Genomic DNA, 20,176 nt, shown 5'->3' with positions numbered 1-20,176 from the left:
AATAAAATAGTATAAGTGTATCCAAGGAGTATTCAAGTGTATTCAAAACAATATTGAAATAAGTTATAGAGGACACAAATAAATGGAAAGACATCTTATATCCATGGATCAGAAAACTTAATGTTGTCAGGATGGCAATACTACAAAAAAGTGACCTACGTAGTCAGTGCAATCTGTATCAAAATTCCAATAGCATTTTTCAGATATAGGAAAGCCTCTCTTAAAATTCACATGGAAGCTTAAGGGACCTCAAATAGCCAGAACAATCTTTAAAAAAGAACAAAGTTGAAAGACTCACACTTTCTAATTTTAAAGCTTACTACGAAGCTACAGTAATCAAAATAGTGTGACACTAGCATAGGGATAAACACATAGACTAATGGAATAGAACAGAGAACTCAGAAATAAACCCTAACATACTTGCATTTGATTTTGAATGGTACCAAGACCATTCAAAGGGAAAAGGACAGAATTTTCAACAACTGGTGCTAGAAAAGCTGGATATTTACATACAAAAGAGGGAAGGGAGACCCTTACTTTATATCATATACAAAAATTAATTCAAATTGAATTAAAGACCTAAATTTAAGAGCTAAAACCATAAAAGTCTTAGAAGAAAACATAAGTGAAAATCTTCCTGACCTTGGAACAGGCCATTGTTTCTTAGGTAGGACACCAAAAGCACAGGCAATAAAAGAAAAAAGATAAATGAAGCTTCATCAGAATTAAAAACTTCTGTGCATCAAAGAACACTACATTAAGAAAGTGAAAAAGTGGATTAAAGATGGTGGCATGAGAGGTGAGACAGAGACCTCCTCCTAAAACCACATATAATATGAAAATATAATTTAATACAACTAATCCTGAAAGAGCAACAGGAAAGAAGGCTGCACCAGACCATACACCTGGAGAGAAGAGCGGACCTCATGGAACAGGGCTGGGAGCTTAAATGATCTTCAGGTGTTTAAACCCACTGGCTGGCTATGCAGCTGCAAGTCCCCCCACTGTGATATGCAGCCTACTGTGTCTTCCTCATGGCTAGCCTGTACTTGGCTCAGGCTCGCAAACTGGCAATCCCTGCCTGAGCATCAGGCCAGCCAGACAGAAGCCCCACCTACTGCAGCTACAAACGCAAGGCATAGAGGCTTACACCTGTGTGTTCAGCCCACTGGTTCTGGCAGTGGAGACAGGCATAGCAGCCGGGAAGCAGAAAACAGCTCTCTCCTCCCCCCAAGCACCAACACCACTCCCCTGCGACCCCCAACAGTGCTCCAGGGGCTGAGCAACCTCAGAGAGTAGAGCATCTGTGCACTAGGGGGCACCACAGATAAACATGAATCATCCAAGGAACTTGGTTCAAAGAAAAATTATGAACACAATTGAGAAAGATAAAATTGAAATCAACCTCATGAATATTCCTGAAACAGATTTCAAAATAAAAATCATTAACATGCTCATAGAGGTACAGAAAAATATTCAAGAACTCAGTAACGAATTTAGGACAGAGATCCAATCATTGAAGAACACGATGGAGGGTATTAAAAGCAGATTAGATATGGTGGAGGAGATGATAAATGAAAAAGAAATTAGGGAAGAGGAATACAAAGAAGTTGAGGCAGAGAGAAAAAAGGATCTCTAAGAATGAAAGAATATTGAGAGAAAAGTGCGACCAATCCAAACGGAACAGTATTCATACTACAGGGGTACCAGAAGAAGAACAGAGAGAAAAAGAGATAGGAAGTGTCTTTGAGGAAGTAATTGCTGAAAACTTCCCCAATTTAAGGAGATAGTCTCTCAGGCCATGGAGGTGCACAGATCTCCCAATACAAGGGACCCAAGGAGGACAACACTAAGACATATAATAATTACAATGGCAAAGATCAAGGATAAAGACAGATTATTAAAGCAGCCAGAGAGAGAAATAAGATCACATACAAAGGAAAACCCATCAGGCTATCATCACACTTCTCAGCAGAAACCTTACAGGCCAGAAGGAAGTGGCATGATATATTTAATGCAATGAAGCAGAAAGGCCTTGAACCAAGAATACTTTATCCAGCAAGATTATCATTTAAATTTGAAGGAGGGATTGAACAATTTCCAGATAAGCAAAAGCTGAGAGAATTTAGCTCCCAAAAACCATCTCTACAGTGTATTTTGGAGGGACTGCTATAGATGGAACTGTTCCTAAGGTTAAATACCTGTCACCAGAGGTAATAAAAAGGGATAGACAAAGAGTACAGAATATGATACCTAATATGTATAGAATGGAGGAGGAAGAAAAGGAGGGGGAAAAAAAAGGACCTTTAGATTGTGTTCATAATAGCATACTAAGTGAGTCAAGTTAGACTCTTAGATAGTAAGGAAGTTACCTTTGAACCTTTGGTAATCACGAATCTAAAGCCTGCAATGGCAATAAGCACACACCTATCAATAATCACCCTAAATGTAAATAGTCTGAATGCACCAATCAAAAGACATAGAGTCACTGAATGGATAAAAAAACAAGACCCGTCTATATGCTGCCTACAGGAGACTCACTTCAAACCCAAAGACATGCACAGACTAAAAGTGAAGGGATGAAAAAAGATATTTCATGCAAACAATAGGGAGAGAAAAGCAGGTGTTGCAGTACTTGTATCAGACAAAATAGACTTCAAAACAAAGAAAGTCACAAGAGACAAAGAAGGACATTGCATGATGATAAAGGGGTCAATCCAACAAGAGCATATAACCATTATAAATATCTATGCACCCAGCACAGGAGCACCTACATATGTGAAACAAATACTAACAGGATTAAAAAGGGAAATAGAATGTAATACATTCATTCTAGGAGATTTCAACACTCCACTCACTCTAAAGGACAGATCGACCAGACAGAAAATAAGTAAGGAGACAGAGGCACTGAACAACACATTAGAACGGATGGACCTAACAGACATCTACAGAACTTTCCACCCAAAAGAAGCAAGATACACATTCTTTTCAAGTGCACACGGAACATTTTTCAGAATAGACCACATACTAGGCCACAAAAAGAGCCTCAGTAAATTCAGATTGAAATTCTACCAACCAACTTCTCAGATCACAAGGATGTAAAACTAGAAATAAATTGTACAAAGAAAACAAAAAGGCTTACAAACACATGGAGGCTTAACAACATGCTCCTAAATAATCAATGGATCAATGACCAAATTAAAACAGAGATCAAGCAATATATGGAGACAAATGAAAACAGCAGCACAATGCCCCAACTTCTGTGGGACACAGCAAAGGCAGTTCTAAGAGGGAAGTATATAGCAATCCAGGCCTATTTAAAGAAGGAAGAACAATCCCAAATGAATAGTCCAAATTCACAATTACTGAAACTGTAAAAGGAGAACAAATGAAGCCCAAAGTCAGTAGAAGGAGGGACATAATAAAGATCAGAGAAGAAATAAATAAAATTGAGAAGAATAAAACAATAGCAAAAATTAGTGAAACCAAGAGCTGCTTCTTTGAGAAAATAAACAAAATAGATAAACCCCTTCCCAGACTTATTAAGAAAAAAAGAGAGTCTACAAACATAAATAGAATCAGAAATGAGAAAGGAAAAATCATGATGGACACCACAGAAATACAAAGAATTATTAGAAAATCTATATGCTAACAAACTGGATAACCTAGAAGAAATGGACAACTTTCTAGAAAAATACAACCTTCCAAGACTGACCCAGGAAGAAACAGAAAATCTAAACAGACCAATTACCAGCAACGAAATAGAATCGGTAATCAAAAAACTACCCAAGAACAAAACTCCCGGACCAGATGGATTCACCGCTGAATTTTATCAGACATTCAGAGAAGACATAATACCCATTCTCCTTAAAGTTTTCCAAAAAAATAGAAGAGGAGGGAATACTTCCAAACTCATTCTATAAAGCCAGTATCACTCTAATGCCAAAACCAGGCAAAGACACCACAAAAAAAGAAAATTACAGACCAATATCCCTGATGAACACAGATGCAAAAACACTCAATAAAATATTAGTAAACCAAATTAAAAAATACATCAAAAGGATCATACACCATGATCAAGTGGGATTCATCCCAGGGATGCAAGGATGGTACATTAGAAAATCCATCAACATCATCCACCACATCAACAAAAAGAACAACAAAAACCACATGATCATCAGCTGAAAAAGCATTTGACAAAATTCAACATCTATTCATAATAAAAACTCTAAACAAAATGGGTATAGAGGGCAAGTACCTCAACATAATAAAGGCCATATATGACAAACCCACAGCCAACATCATACTTAACAGCAAGAAGCTGAAAGCTTTTCACCTAAGAACGGGAAGAAGACAAGGATGCCTACTCTCCCCGCTTTTATTCAACATAGTACTGGAGGTCCTAGCCATGGCAATCAGACAACACAAAGAAATAAAAGGCATCCAAATTGGTAAGGAAGAAGTTAAACTGTCACTGTTTGCAGATGACATGATATTGTTCATTAAAAACCCTGAAGAATCTACTCCAAAACTACTAGAACTAATACCTGAATTCAGCAAAGTTGCAGGATACAAACTTAATACACAGAAATCTGTTGCCTTCCTATACACTAACAATGAAGTAGCAGAAAGAGAAATCAGGAAACAATTCCATTCACAGTTGCATCAAAAAGAATAAAATACCTAGGAATAAACCTAACCAAGGAAGTGAAAGATCTATGCCCTGAAACTACAACACACTCCTCAGAGAAATTAAAAAGGATACTAATAAATGGAAATTCATCCCATGCTCTTGGGTAGAAAGAATTAATATTGTTAAGATGGCCATCCTGCCTAAAGCAATCTACAGATTCAATTCAATTCCTATCAAAATGCCAACAGCATTCTTCAACGAACTGGAACAAATAGTTCTAAAATTCATATGGAACCACAAAAGGCCCCAAATAGCCAAAGCAATCCTGAGAAGGAAGAATAAAGCAGGGGGATCTCATTTCCAAACTTCAAGCTCTACTACAAAGCCACAGTAATCAAGACAATTTGGTACTGGCACAAGAACAGACCCACAGACCAGTGGAACAGAATAAAGAGTCCAGATATTAACCCAAGCATATATGGTCAATTAATATATGATAAAGGAGCCATGGATATACAATGGGGAAATGACAGTCTCTTCAACAGCTGGTGTTGGCAAAACTGGACAGCTACATGTAAGAGAATGAAACTGGATTACTGTCTAACTCCATACACAAAAGTAAACTCAAAATGGATCAAAGACCTGAATATATGTCATGAAACCATAAAACTCTTAGAAGAAAATATAGGCAAAACTCTCTTGAATATAAACATGAGCAACTTCTTTATGAACATATCTCCATATCTCCACGGGCAAGGGAAACAAAAGCAAAAACGAACAAGTGGGACTATATTGAACTAAAAAGCTTCTGTACAGCAAAGGACACCATCAATAGAACAAAAAGGCACCCTACAGTATGGGAGAATATGTTCATAAATGACATATCCAATAAGGGGATCACATCCAAAATATACAAAGAGCTCCCCCACCTCAACAAACAAAAAGCAAATAACCTAATTAAAAAATGGGCAGAAGATCTGAACAGACACTTCTCCAAAGAAGAAATTCAGATGGCCAACAGACACATGAAAAGATGCTCCACATCGTTAATCATCAGAGAAATGCAAATTAAAACCACAATGAAATATCACCTCACATGAGTTAGGATGGCCAACATCCAAAAGAGAAACAACAACAAATGTTGGCACGGCTGTGGAGAAAGGGGAACCCTCCTACACTGCTGGTGGAAATGTAAATTAGTTCAACCTTTGTGGAAAGCAGTATGGAGGTTCCTCAAAAAACTCAAAATAGAAATACCATTTGACCCAGGAATTCCACTCCTAGGAATTTACCCTAAGAATGCAGGAGCCCAGTTTGAAAAAGACATATACACCCCTATGTTTATCGCAGTACTATTTACAATAGCCAAGAAATGGAAGCAACCTAAGTGTCCATCAGCAGATGAATGGATAAAGAAGATGTGGTACATATACACAATGGAATATTATTCAGCCACAAGAAGAAAAGAAATCCTACCATTTGCAACAACATGGATGGAGCTAGAGGGTATTATGCTCAGTGAAATAAGCAAGGGAGAGAAAGACAAGTATCAAATGATTTCACTCATCTGTGGAGTATCAGAACAAAGAAAAGCTGAAGGAACAAAACAGCAGCGGAATCACAGAACCCAAGAATGGACTAACAGTTACCAAAGGCAAAGGGACTGGGGAGGATGGGTGGGAAGGGAGGGATAAGGGGAAAAAGGGGCATTATGATTAGTAAATGTAATGTAGGGGAGGAGCACGGGGAAGGCAGTACAACACAGAGAAGACAAGTAGTGATTTATAGCATCTTACTACACTGATGGTCAGTGACTGTAATGGGCTATGTGGTGAGGACTTGATAATGGGGGGAATCTAGTAACCACAATGTTGTTCATGTAAGTGTGTATTAATGATACCAAAAAATAAATGAATAAATGAATGAATGAATGAATAAAGGTAAAAAAGCAACCCAAAGTATGGGAGAAAATATCTGCAATCATATATCTGGTAAGAGATTAATATCCAGAATATATAAAGAACTCCGACAAATTAACAGAAAGAAAAACAAATAACCCAATTCAAAAGTGGGCAAAGAATTTAAACAGACATTAGGCAAATGGCCAATAGCACATAAAAAGATGCTCAGCATCATCAGTTATTAGGGAAATGCAGATCAAAACCACAAGGTACACTTCATGCCCACTAAGATGGTTATTAGTTTAAAAGTAAGGAAAACAACTGTTGGAGAGGGTGTAGAGAAGTTGGATTCCTTTCGCACTGCTAGTGGAAATGTATAATGACACTGTTGAGGATATTAGTTTGGCAATTTCTCAAAAAGTTAAACACAGGATTACCATAAAGTATATTCCACTCTGAAGTCTACCCAAAAAATTAAAACAGGGACTCAAACAGATACATGTGCACCAATGTTCACTGCAGCATAATTCACAATAGCTAAAGGTGGAAATACCAGAATGTCCATTCATCAAGATGAATAAACAAATGTAGTGTATATTTACAATGGAATGCTATTAAATATTCCATAAAAGGAACATGCCATAAAACATGCCATAAAAAGAAAGAAAATTTTGATATATGCTACAACACAGATGATCCTTGAAAGCATAAAGTGAGAGAAGCCAGACACAAAAGGATAAATGTCTGATTCCACTTTCATGAGGTACCCAGGCAAATTCATAGGGACAAAAAGTGAAAGAGAGGCTGCAGAGCAGGGAGAAATGCAGAGTTACTGCTTTATGGGTACTGAGTTTCTCTTTGGGATGATGAAAAAATTCTAGAAATAGATAGTAATGGTTATACAACACTGTTAATATATTTACTGCCACCAAACTGTTCACTTGAAAATGGTTAAAATGGTAACGTTTTGTCTGTTTTACCATAACTTAAAAACAATAATAAAAGCAAATAAAGAATGCCTGTATGTTAAGAAGAAAAAGGCATTGAAAAAATGGGCAATGAGCCAAATACATCAATGAAATAGGTACTCCCTGCAATCCAATGAATGCTTTCACTTCCAGGTCTTTCCCTCGGAGAACCTCTGGACGTTCCCAATGAGAATAATATCGCAGCACTGTGTATAAGAGCATTAGAGTGGAAACCCAACCGTCTCTCAGTAGAGAAGTGGGTACATAAACAATGAAACACAACAGAGCCATTAAAATCACTGAACTAGATCACAGCATGCCACAGAATGGCAAAAACATTGATTAGTGAAAAAGCAGTCGATACCACTGATGTATAATGTAAAATACAAAATGTAATGTAAAATACAAAAAAAAATCTATATTGTTTATGATACATGTATTGGTAATAAAAGTACAAAGCAAGTATGGAGATGGTTGTGGTTGTTTCTGGAAAGGAGGGTGATGAAAGAAATGAGAGAGTAGGCTTTAACTATATCATTAGCATTTTATTCTTTATTTAAAAAGCCAGAGATGTGAAGCAAATATGTCAAAATGTTAATATTTGTTTTATTTGGCAGTGCATTTATGGAATTCCTATGACATCATTTTCTGTAAGTTTGAAATGTTCCATAATTAAAATTAAAAAGGAAAAACTCTTAGATCTCTCTGAAATCTTACTTAATACAAGTATTGAGATAGAGATCCTAGTTTATCTAATTCCAGATGGCTAACAAACTCTTCCCAAACCCCACAGAAACCACACTTCTACCAAACACTGCACACCCTGCTCCTACCAAGGGGGCATCGGGACAATTCAGGTTCACTGCACCTGTCCTGGTGTGGGGCACTTACTCAGGCACACAGGCGATCAACTTGGGTGGTCCGCCAGGATATATGAACTGAAAATGAGAAGCATCCAGACAGAAATGCCCTCAATTTCCTGCCACTAAAACCTGCATTCTCCCCACCCTTTCATTCTAGTTACAGATTGAGAGCCCCCTCCTCTGCTCTCCTGTGTCTTGCACCCGAGCCCTGCTCACATCCTCTTCAATTCTCTCCTTACTTCAGCTCTTACTTTCTCCTAGGACTACCCAACAGCATTTAAACATGTTCCCATTTTAAAACACCAAACAACGAAGTGCCACTCTCCCCATTCTCACAGCCCCTCTACTGCTTGCCCTTGTATCCAGATTTCTTCAAAGACTTTTACTTCTCCCGCACCTTCCTCAGCACCTAACCTCCACCACCCACTGAAACTGCTCTACCAAAGACAGCCAATGACTTTGACATTAAGTCCAACCAAAAGGCTGGTCCAGGGAGACGGGGAGTACAGGATTCACAGATTTTCATCTGATTCTCATGCCTGCCATTTGTATTTTTATTTCCATGTGCACGCTTTGCTTTTATGAAAATAACAATTTCAGATGGCAACCCACCCACAATTTTTAATTCTCCTCTTCCCTGAAGGCTCAGATGCAGTCAACACCTGGACCATTCCCTCGAGATATGTCTGTCCTTCCTGGGTTCCATGTCACCACAGTCTCCTTTCTGGCCCCTTCTTCTAGGCAAAGCTCCCTTCTGCGCATGCTTTCAGTGATGGCTTCCTTAAAGTTCTGTCCCACTTGTTTCTTTGGGGACGAATTTATCCACAGCATGATTGTAACCATAACGAATATGTTGATGACTGCCAGCCCTCCGGGTTCAACTCGGACCTCTCTCCTGAGCTCCAAACCACAGATTCAATGGCCTCCTCAGAATATCTCTACTTGGATTCCTACCACCACTAAAATCATCATATATAAAACCAAAGTCTCACTTTCTTTCACCAAACATACACCTCTTTACACTGTAGCTATCAGTAATAGGAGCCACTATCTAGCCAGTTGCTCCTGCCAGAAACCTGGGGATCTTACTCTACTTCTTTTGCTTCCTTGAGATCATCCACAAGTCACCTTCTTTTCTCACCTGGATTGCTACAACCACCTCCAAAGTGGTCTCCCAAACATTTGCTATACTCCCAGCCAGAGTGCGCCTTCAAAACCAAAACAGAATATAAGTCATCATTCTGTTATAAAAGACTTCACTGGTCCCTCTGTTTCTTGAATTGTCCAAACTCCTCAACACGGCTACAGAGCTTCAGGACCTGTAACTCGTCCCCTAACACCTGCCAGCCTCCTCTCACACTCTCTCCCTGCAATCCTCTCCAGGCACTGTGAAGAGCCATCAGTCTCAGCACTGGCCACCACCTCCTGCATCCACACCTTTTGCACTTACTGTACCTTCCTCCTGGATTGCCCTCTCCAGCCCTCGCCCACCTTCTGCAGCAGCTGGACTAACTCCTCACCTTCAACTGTTAGTTCACGGGTCAAATTCTCTAGACCTTCCCTCTCCCTAGACTTGGTTAGCCCCTTTATTGTGTCCTCACCTATGATGTGTACTTTCCCTGTCAAAGTGTTTATCTTGTTCATTGTGGCTGTTTATTTAATGTCTGAGAACAGGACAAGGTCTCTCCGTCACCATTTCATTCCCAGTTTCTATTATAGTGCTGGGCACTAGGCACATGCTCAATAGATGACAGGGAAATGCAGCCTTTGCCCTATTGAAGATATAAAACAATAATAAACAATAAGAACACAGTGCATGCTATACCAGATTATATATGAGTGCAGATGCTGTGGGCTGCTATGCGCTGAATGTTTGTGACCCCGTAAAGTTCTTACGTTGGAATCCTAATGCCCACTGTGACTGTATTAGGAGGTGGGGCCTTTGGGAGATGCCTAGTTCGTAAGGGTAGAGCTCTCAGGAATGGGATCAATGCTCTTATGAAAGAGACTCCATAGAGCTCCCTTGCCCCTTCCACCAAGTGAGAAGAAACAAGAAGTCTGTGGCCTGGAAGAGGGTCCTCACCTGACCATGGTGGCACCTTGATTTCCGACTTCTGGCTTTTTCTCACTTCTGTGAGAAAAAAATGTGTGTTATTTATAAGCCATCCAGACTAAGACATGGATACGTGTGGGCATGGATACATGTATATGAAACACTGAAGGAAACAACTTTCTGGGTTGGTCAAAAAAGTTCACATAAAATGAGTGACATTTGACCTGGCTTATCATTCATTCTATTCATGTGATGAATAATTTCTGGGCATCTACTTGGCGCCTGGCACTGTTCTAGGCACTGAGGATAAAGCAGAAAATAAGACATTGTTCCTGCCTTCCTGAAGCTTATTCTAGTAGGGGGTAGACAGAGAAAGACATTAAAAAACAATTTCAGGAAATAATACATGCTTCAAAGAATATAAAACCCTGTAGGTGTTTATCAGAGGCAGGTGTTTACCACACAAAAGGGTGCACATGTGTGTCTATGTGCTGACAGCAAGTCTCTCTGGAGAGGCATCACAGGAATATATGACCTGCATAAGGGGATGGAGCCGGCCATTTAGAGTCTGTGGGATGATGGCTTTAGTCAGAAGGAACAGACCCACTGGTTCAAAGGAGAGAAAGTGGGCCAGAGAGGCATAAACACTAAGCATTTATAGCTACCGCCCAGACTTGGTTCCTGAATTCCAGAATCACAGAGCTAGCTACCAACTAGCATCACCACTGGAGGTCTATGGGCATCTTGGCCTTCTTCTAACACCAGCCTACTTTTCTTCTGCAAACGTGTTCCTTCCCACCTTACTAAATGACAATTCCATTCTTCCAGTTTCTCAGGCTAAAAACCCTGGAGTCACACTTGCCTCCACCCCACACCCAATCCATCAACCAATCTTATTGGTGCCACCTTCAAAATACATCCAGAATCCGGCTGCCTCCTACCATCTCCACTGCTTCCACCCCAGCCGGTGCTCAAGTATTTGCATCTCATCCTTTGAACGGGCAGAATCACTGAAGGTTTTCCAGGACAAGGTACAGAAGTGACACTTTCTCACAGTGCTGTGTTAAAGCCAGCTCACACCTGTTCATAAGAGTCAATTGGCAAACTTCCAGGGATGTTGCAAGATGGTGCACTTCACAGTGACAACATGAATGTGGCCATGGTGGGGATATTTATACCACGGATATTAGCAAACATTACAAATCAGGGCTCCCCTCTCTACCACCCTCCAACCTTGCTCTGGCCATCTGGGTGTTCAACATTTACCAGCACACAGTTGCATTAGAGATGATTCTATGGCGTGTGGTTCTCTACAGGTGTTTGTGAATACATATTAGAGCACCTGAGGAATATTCCCACACTACATCTGCCTGCCTGAACTCAGTTAAGGACCACCCAATCAGGAACACATGTCGAGAGGCTGTTGGCAGTGATGCAGGTGAGGGATGAAGGTGGCAAACATGGGAAGGAAGAGGAGAGAGCACTGAGAAATCTAGAAGTAGAGGGAACAGGCTTTGTTATTTGCTCTGAGAGAACTAAGTCCTTTCCTTGACATCACTCCTGTTTGTAACCACAGACTCATTCCTGTGAACTCTCTCATTAACATCTATCTTCTTCTTGAGATCGTGCACCCCATGAGGGCAAGGCCTTCGTGTTTGCCAGCTACTGCATCCCCAGACCGGAGCCCAGGCCCTGCACCAGCACAACCTTGGAAGAATCGTTACATGAGAAAGGGGGACAAAGAGAAGGACAGGGAAAGTCACTAATGAGGCACAGGGTGCTACCGCAGATGATCAAAAGGAGAAACATGTGAACCGGGTAAGTAGTAAGCATGGCTGGGGCTCAGAGGGGAGGATGTGGGAACTGTTGGCCTGAAGCGCCTGTGACTATCCAGGCAGTGACGTCCAGCTGACAGCTAGAAATATGAGTCTTAAATTTAGGGTTAAACTCTTGACTACAAGATGCAACCCTGCCCTCTCTGCTTAGAATCTGAATTGTCACTGAGGGAGTGTCAACTTCCCTCTCTCAAGACTCACCCGAACCTCGGCCTCCCGGGGCCTCCCATTGAGGTCACACTTGGACCCATTGCCATAGGTCTGGCTGTGGTAGCGTTTCAGGCGATGCTGCTTGGAGGCCTGAGGAGGACATCAGAAGGGAGTGAGTATGAGAAAGACAGCAAGGAGGGAGAATGGCACTTGATCCTAATGGCCACAAAGCCCCCCAAGATGTGTCAGCTAATCCTGACCCTCCCCTTCTTGGGAGGGCTTAGTCTGCAGCCAGGACCCCCCTCTCCCAGCCCCACACTCCTGCCACCTTGGCTGTTTCATCATCCCAGTTGAAGGCCGATTGGTAGTAGCCAAGATAGAGGACTTCACCTTTGATCTCTGAATCTGTGAGAGAAACCAGAGTGAAGCACTGTTACTCCCTTTTAAGAGGACCAGGGGGGAAGGGGATGGGGCAGGTAGGTCACCTTCCATGACATGTTGCTGAGGGCTTAGGGAAAACGTAGGTGTCAGTCACCTTCCATATGGTACTGCCGGATGTGGCGTCCATAACAGAATTCGTATGTCCACCAGTCTTTAGTCTGACAATACAAAAATGGACAATCAGGAGGATGGAATGCAGATGTCTTTGCCTGGAACCTGGCTCTCTCCTGGCTCCAGACACATAACCTTTTAACTCCTTCTCATCTGGTCCATACTCAATTCTCACATTCTCCACGAGTAGGGAGGGCTATTTTCCTTCTGTGAATGGGAGAGATACCTTCAAAGTCTAACTGTATTCCACCTGCGGCCTTTCCATTCCTCCCCCTTTTTAGATTTGTTTTAATCCTTATTTTGTCCTCCATAAAGATAAGAAATTATGGTATCCTTGAAGCATTCAGACCAGGGAAACATAGAACATTCAAATATTGATTGAACTTCCACAATTTCCTTATGCTGTTCTAGCCACTGGGGATACAGCTATGGACAAGTTAAATTCTCTGGCCTCCTGGATTACTTTCTAGTGCTGGGACTCAGACCAAAAATGAGTAAGTGGATGATTCAGGTAATAAGATGACTTCAGATCCTGAAAGGTGCCATGATGAAAATAAAATAGGGTACTGGGCAGAGAGCAGTAGGAGCAGGGGTGAGTTTACCAGGAAGGCTTCTCCATCTAGGGAGGTGACCCCTTACCCACACTGCCCCTCTTTAGGTACCTCCATCTTGGCTTAACTCCTATTCTGAGGTTGTTGATCCTAACCTTCAGCAAAGTGGCACCAGTGGTTGCAGGATTCTTTGCTTCCTTTCTGTCTGTACAATAAGTCTATTCCTCCAGTGGCTTTCTTAACTCCTACAGGTCCTCCTGATCCTCACTCACAGGCACTCTCGTTCTCAGGCAGACAGCTAGTTCCCAAGCCCTCATTCCATCCATCCCAGTCCCCTTCACCTTCAGCAGGCAGGGAGCATCTTTCATTGGACCCAACAACTCAGGGATCCCAGGCCCTTGGTAAGCAGGTGCCTCCTCCTCCCTTTCACGCTGGAAGTGAATAGCCCCAGCTGGCAAGCGACATTCATAGCGCTGTTTGTATTTAGAGGAGACAATCACCACGTCCGAAGCTTGGCTCTGGGGAAGAAGGGAGGGTCGGGGGCAGGGAGGCAAAGAGAGGCTGGGATCAGGGAGAACAACGAGATCCCTCTTCAGATCTGGGGAAGAGCCCGGTCAAGAAAGAATGAACCACAAGTTCGAGACAAGACAGAACGAACCAGCTGTTCGGTGGGTGAGGGGCCAGGGCGCTCGCACTTCTCCACCGGGAGGGGCCCAGCCTCAGTGTTTGGATCGGGAACAGGGACCAGAAGCTGACAGCGCTGGGAAGCCCTGTCCCTCCCAGTCCCAGGCCCCAGCGGAATGGGTCTCAGTCCGCGATTCTCAGGAATCCTGGCAGAACATCCACCTACTCTTCCCGACTCTCCGTAGGCTCCCGCCGCAGACTCCACCGCTGCCCTCTTCCTCTACCTTCTTCCCTTCCCCTTGCCCCGGACCCTCGACTCTCTACTCCTGCTCACCTGTCCTCCCATGACAGGCAATGGCAGGATCTCGATCCCGTAACGCATCTCACTTAGCTCCTCCAAGTTCAGGCTCCCGACGCCGCCGGTCAGACTTGCGGGTAACAGGAGCCCCAGAAGCAGCAGCCCCAGCACACCGGACAGCACCGCCTCTGCCGCCATCTTCCGTTCCCCTTCGGAGCCGGAGCAACTCTTTCCGCCCTAAGCCTGGCAGCGGCCTCACCCCGCCCACAAACGCCGCAAGGTTCCATTGGCTAGACGTTCTGTCCCTCTCACGTACCCCATTCCCACTTGTAAATGTGTCTCCAAAGCCCAGGGAGGTGGACCACGGCGATCAGCAACACCAGGGGCCTCGCTCTGGAAAGGTCGACCAATCACCGACGAGGTCAGGCCCCCGCCCACCCTCGCGGTCCCGGGAGGCGCGGTCTAGGCCCTGGGCTGGTTTGAGCACCTTTTCTCTGTCCTCGCTCCGCTGTTAATGCTCATTTCTCATTATTTTTCAGTCATTTCTTGCATTGTATTCGGCCCTCGCAAGGCGGAGGCATGAGGCGCGCAGAATACCCATGAAAGTTACAAAATTCCTGTTACAAAACAAAGGTTGTATAAAAGAATTTCTCTTTTCATATATACATACAATTTAGCGCAATCTGGTAATTGTGTCAAAAGCTTTCCACACGATCCTGTAGTTGTCCTCCAATAAAATTATCCTGAAGAAATAATGGGAGCTTCCAGCTAAAGTTTGGGGGAAGAGAGGGGCGAATGCACGTATCCTCGAGGCCATATAACAATAAAGAGAAAGGGGAAGGAGACAACTGCAGCAGTGTTTTAGAAGCTAGAAAGCAAACGGAAGAATGGTGACCGGTTTAGCAAACCTCAGAAAGTGATTTCTAAACAAAGATAAACAAGAGCATGATTAAACCTTTGGGAAAGCTCTGGGGAATCTGACCAGACCAAAAGAGAAATCCCAAGGATACTCTCATTGGGGCCTCTTCATGAAATAATGAGGGAATCCTACAATAAAGCCCCTGGCCTGCATGCCCCAGCTCCCGTGTGGTCCTTTCAATCTGCTTTTTAATGTCTTCACCCTACAATACAAGCAGACAGCCAAGGATATCAGACATTTAAGGCAAGGTTTTGTTTTTTGTTTTTTAGAGCATTTGCTCTTTAAATTGAAAGCAGTGCCTTCCAATAGAAACATATTGCAAACCACATGTTCAATTTAAAGTTTTCTAGCCACACTGAAAAGATAAAAAGAGACAAGCTAAATTAATTTTAGTAATATTTTTAACATAACATACCCAAGATATCAACACTTCACCACGTAAATGATACTTAAAAATTATTGAGGTATTTTATATGTTTTTGGTACCCAGTCTTCGAGATCAAATGTGTATTCTCACTGAAGGCATATTTCAATTCAGACTGGCCACATTGCAACACTTGATGGCTCCCGTATTGGACAGTGCTGGTTAGACTATCACAATTTTCTCCCTTTGCAAAAAATAAAAGATAATTTGAAAGACATGCAGGAAGTATGTTTGGGCTTTAAATATGTGATTAAATTTGAGATAACTTTGAAATGCTTCCCCCAAGATCTAGTGAAGATGATGTTCTGTTTACTAAACTATTGCCAACCTTGTCCGCTCAAGGAAGATCCATTTAATGGTGATTAGATGCCAACTCCTTTCTCTGATCTTGGAAGTTAGTCTTCCAGCCACTAAACCCCTTTCAAGGTAACAGCCGCAGAAGAGACCTTAAGGCAAGGTTTTTATATACAAGAAAGAAACCAAAACAAGAAGAAATAAATTGCAAGGGAGAAAAAACTTAAATAAAAAATATCCATCATTAATAGTTAGATAATATATTGTATCCATAAAATCACAAGAGGAAGCTACTTAAAAAGTAACTACTTCAGATAAGGAAAAAAAGTTCTTAGAAAGCAAACCCATGATAGCAGAAATAAAAATTCAATAGAAAGATTAGAGGATAAAGTTGAAGCTCAACTTTTGTTCTATTTTAGTAAAAAATTTTTTAAAAGTAGAAGATCAGTCTAGAAGGTCAAACATCTAAATAATGAGAGTTCCAGAAAAATAACAGAGAATCAGAAGGAAGAAGTAATCAAAGTAATTATTTAAAAACAGTCCCCTGATATGAAGAACTGAGTCTCTGTTAGGAAAGAGTATAAAACCTAAATGTGATTTATTCCCACTAGGATGTTTAAGCATTTTAACAGTAAGGTATTAACAAAGGGCCATGTGGAAGCTGCTCAGGCGAGAGTAGGGGTGGGGGTCGGGGAATTGATAAGGGCCTGGCTATACCTGTTTGAGTTTTTTTAACCTACCAATAAGAATAAGACAAATGTAAAGGAACGATATTACGGGCTTAGGCGACGTCCGGTGGAGACTGTGAACCCTGTAGTACTCAGCCAATGAGGAACCAGGGGAGGGACTCGCGCACTAGGAGATAAATTATTGGCGCCAAACTCCCCAGGTGTGCCTGCTCACCAGACACCCGATCTTGTAAGACCATCATTAAAGCCTCTCTCCGCTGTTCTCTTTGTCTCCGTGTCCACATATTAAATTTGAACCAGTGAGTGTGTTTCTCACAGTCTCTAAATTGAAAGAGTACACTAAGTATCCAGCCAAACAAATCAGGCCCACAGAGAGACACATCACCACAGAATTTCAGAACACTGGACACAGAGAAACAATTTTAAAGTTTCCAGAGAGAACAAGTTGCATATAGAGATTCAAAAATCAGAATAGCATTAGGCTCATCAACTCATCAACACCATAAGGAAGAAGATAATGAAAAAATAACCTTCAAAATTTAGAAGGAAATTATTCCCAACCTAGGACTACACTCAGCCAAACTGCACAAAATAAATCTCAGTAAGGCACAGTTGTAAAAGCAGAGTGGCATAACCGTGAACTTTTGAGAAGGGGGGGATACCTGGGCACATTAAACAATAGCTTTCTATTATCCCCTCCCTCAGCCCTTGGCAACCACCATTATACTTTCTGTCTCTAAGATTTTGACTACTTTAAGTATCTCACATAAGTAGAATCATATACCTATTCGTGACTGGCTTATTTCACTTAGCATAATATCCTCAAGATTCATCCATGCTGTAGCATATTACAGGATTTCCTTCCTTTTAAAGGCTGAATAATACTCCATTGTAAATATGACGCATTTTTCTTACCCATTCATGATTGGATGGATCATTTCTGACCATTTAAGAAATGGTCGGACAGACCATGAATGGACACTTGGGTGTTTTATTATTTTTGATGCTATTATAAATGGAATTGTTTCTGTAATTTCTTTTTAAGATTGTTTATTGTTCATGTATAGAAATGCAACTGAAGCCAAGGCTGTGAGGCCAAGTGGGTAAGGCATTGGACTCAAAATACAACTGATTTTTATGTGTTGACTTTTATCCTGCTACTTGGCTGAAGTCATTTATTAGATGGAACAGCTTTTTGTGGGTGGAGTTTCTACATATAAGATTATGTCATCTACAAACAGAGGTGATTTTGCATCTTCCTTTCCAATTTGGATGCCTTTTATTTCTTTTTCTTGCCAAATTGCTCTGGCTAGAACTTCCAGTACTTTGTTGAATAGAAGTGGTTGAGGTGGGCATCCTTGTCTTGTTCCTGATCTATGAGTAAAAGCTTTCAGTCTTTCACCATGGAGTATGATGTTCTCTGTTGGTTTTTCATATATGGCTGTCTTGCCTGAGGGTTTCAGCTCCTGGCAAGTTCACTATGGACTTGGTGAGAATGAGAAATGTCAGCAGAACATTCTTGGGGTAAAAGGGTTTGTACTCTACTTTATTCTCATGGCAGTAGGTCAAGTGCTAAAATCATGTCTGCATCCAAAAGTCTGCAGGTCCATAATCCACTTCTATCTCTGCCTCCACACAGAGCACTGGGTGGAGCTCTTTATATAATGACTCAGTCAATAATAGCTTATTGCATATGGGTGTAGAAACATTTGCATAGCAGGAGGCCAGTTACATCATCAAGTAGTTTAGGGTTAGATGAGGACCCTGGCTATAGGAGCCTCCATTGTCCCACGATGGCTTTATTATGGATGTAGTTTTCTTCTATTTTTTTCTTGAGTGTTTTTGTCATGAAAGTGTGCTGAATTTCATCAAATGCTTTTCCTGTATCTACTGAGATGATAATATGTTTTTTCCCTTCATTTTGTTGTGGCATATTACAGTGATCAGTTTTCATATGTTGAATCATTCTTGCATTCCTGAAATAAATCCCACTTGGTCATGGTGTATAGTAATCATTTTAATATGCTACTGAATTCTGTTTGCTAATATTTTGTTGAGGATTTTTGCATCATGTTCATAAGGGATATTGGTCAGTAGTTTTCTTTTCTTGTAGTATCCTTGTCTAGCTTTGCTATCAGGTTTATGAGAGTAGAAGTTGAATACTGTAACAAAAACCAAAATATATGGCATTGACATAGCAATCAAGTCATAGGCAATGAGAAAATACTGGAGGCTCAAAGGATTGAAATCTATTTGTGCTGGTAAACAAGACAGTAAACATTGTTCTATTAAGAAAACAGCAAGAATTCTGGGTATTTCAAGTAGGAAATTTAATACAAATAATCATTTACAAAGGTGCCACAAGAAAGGGAATACAAAAAGGGGAACATAAGATTACTAAATGATTAGTGAACACAGGAAGTTGCTAACTCTAGGGCCATGGAACAAAAGGGGAAATGATGTTACCCAGAGTCCACCATTGCTGGGACTGTCATTACTGCTGTTAAAGCTGAGCAAGTGAACATATCTCAGGATGCTATTGCTACCACTTTCACCACTGCAGCTCCCTCCACCATTTTCAGAGCCTAACAGAACATCAGAGGGTTAAGAAGTCTGAGAAATATAATTAAAGTATTCCTAATTAACATGAGAGAATATGTTCTAAAAGGGTACTCATGGAGCTCAGAGACCAAAGGTCGTATCTGGAACATCATATTATGCAATGACAAAACACTTGGTAAAATGATGCCTGTAATAATTTGGAAAGTGCACTACATATTATTGAGCTCCAGGGGAAGGTGTTGGAAAGAATCAAGTGGTCAGCATGCACTAGCAAATTTTAGCTGCATTACAAAAAAAGTTGTGGGGAGAATTGGCCATTTTATGCAAGCAAATATGAAAGGGAATCACATGTCCAGAAACATTAGGCCTTGAAGTGTTAGAAATCTCTATTGCTTCAAGACTCAAAATAGTGGGAAACAGAATTGAGAAGGCTTTGACCAAAACAGTTCACTAATATTCAGCCTTGTGGCAAAAAACAGATAAAGAATGTGTCCTCTCTTAAATTAAGAGACAGCAGCATGGGAATAGGGGAGCAAAGAAAATTAAGAGCCATTACTCAGAAAAAACTCTGAACACGTAGAATAGAACTCACCCAAGTATACAGACCAGAAGCTAGGCTTTCTTGTTTTTTTTTTTCACTGAAGTATCATTGACATACAATCTTATGTTGGTTTTAAATGTGCAACACAGAGCTCACACGCCTCATCAAACAAAAAACAAATAACCCAATTAAAAAATGGGCAGAGGAACTGAACAGACAGTTCTCCAAAAAAGAAATACAGATGGCCAACAGACACATGAAAAGATGCTCCACATCGCTAATTATCAGAGAAATGCAAATTAAAACCACAATGAGGTAT

General features: G+C 41.2%; 1 protein-coding gene across 7 annotated transcripts in view; it reads right to left on the bottom strand.

Moving 5' to 3' along the window:
- OS9 (OS9 endoplasmic reticulum lectin) overlaps nucleotides 1-14,655 on the bottom strand; it is a 33,212-nt gene extending 18,557 nt beyond the window's left edge. For 4 of the 7 annotated variants that reach the window (XM_036894809.2, XM_036894812.2, XM_036894811.2 and 1 more), the window contains exons 1-5: nucleotides 14,465-14,654; nucleotides 13,848-14,024; nucleotides 12,939-13,002; nucleotides 12,732-12,808; nucleotides 12,455-12,553 (exon numbers count right to left, since the gene is read on the bottom strand). In XM_036894809.2, coding sequence (XP_036750704.2) covers nucleotides 12,455-12,553; nucleotides 12,732-12,808; nucleotides 12,939-13,002; nucleotides 13,848-14,024; nucleotides 14,465-14,626 — 579 coding nt within the window. In that variant the 5' untranslated portion in view covers nucleotides 14,627-14,654. Of the gene's footprint in view, nucleotides 1-12,454; nucleotides 12,554-12,731; nucleotides 12,809-12,938; nucleotides 13,003-13,847; nucleotides 14,025-14,464 lie in introns of all 7 variants that reach the window. The other 3 variants (XM_036894814.2, XM_036894815.2, XM_036894817.2) reach the window with 1 other exon arrangement.
- Nucleotides 14,656-20,176: the final 5,521 nt, after the last annotated feature.

This window comes from Manis pentadactyla, chromosome 10, assembly GCF_030020395.1.
Source record: "Manis pentadactyla isolate mManPen7 chromosome 10, mManPen7.hap1, whole genome shotgun sequence".
NCBI lineage: Eukaryota > Metazoa > Chordata > Mammalia > Pholidota > Manidae > Manis > Manis pentadactyla.
This window is presented reverse-complemented; position numbering and strand designations above follow the sequence as displayed.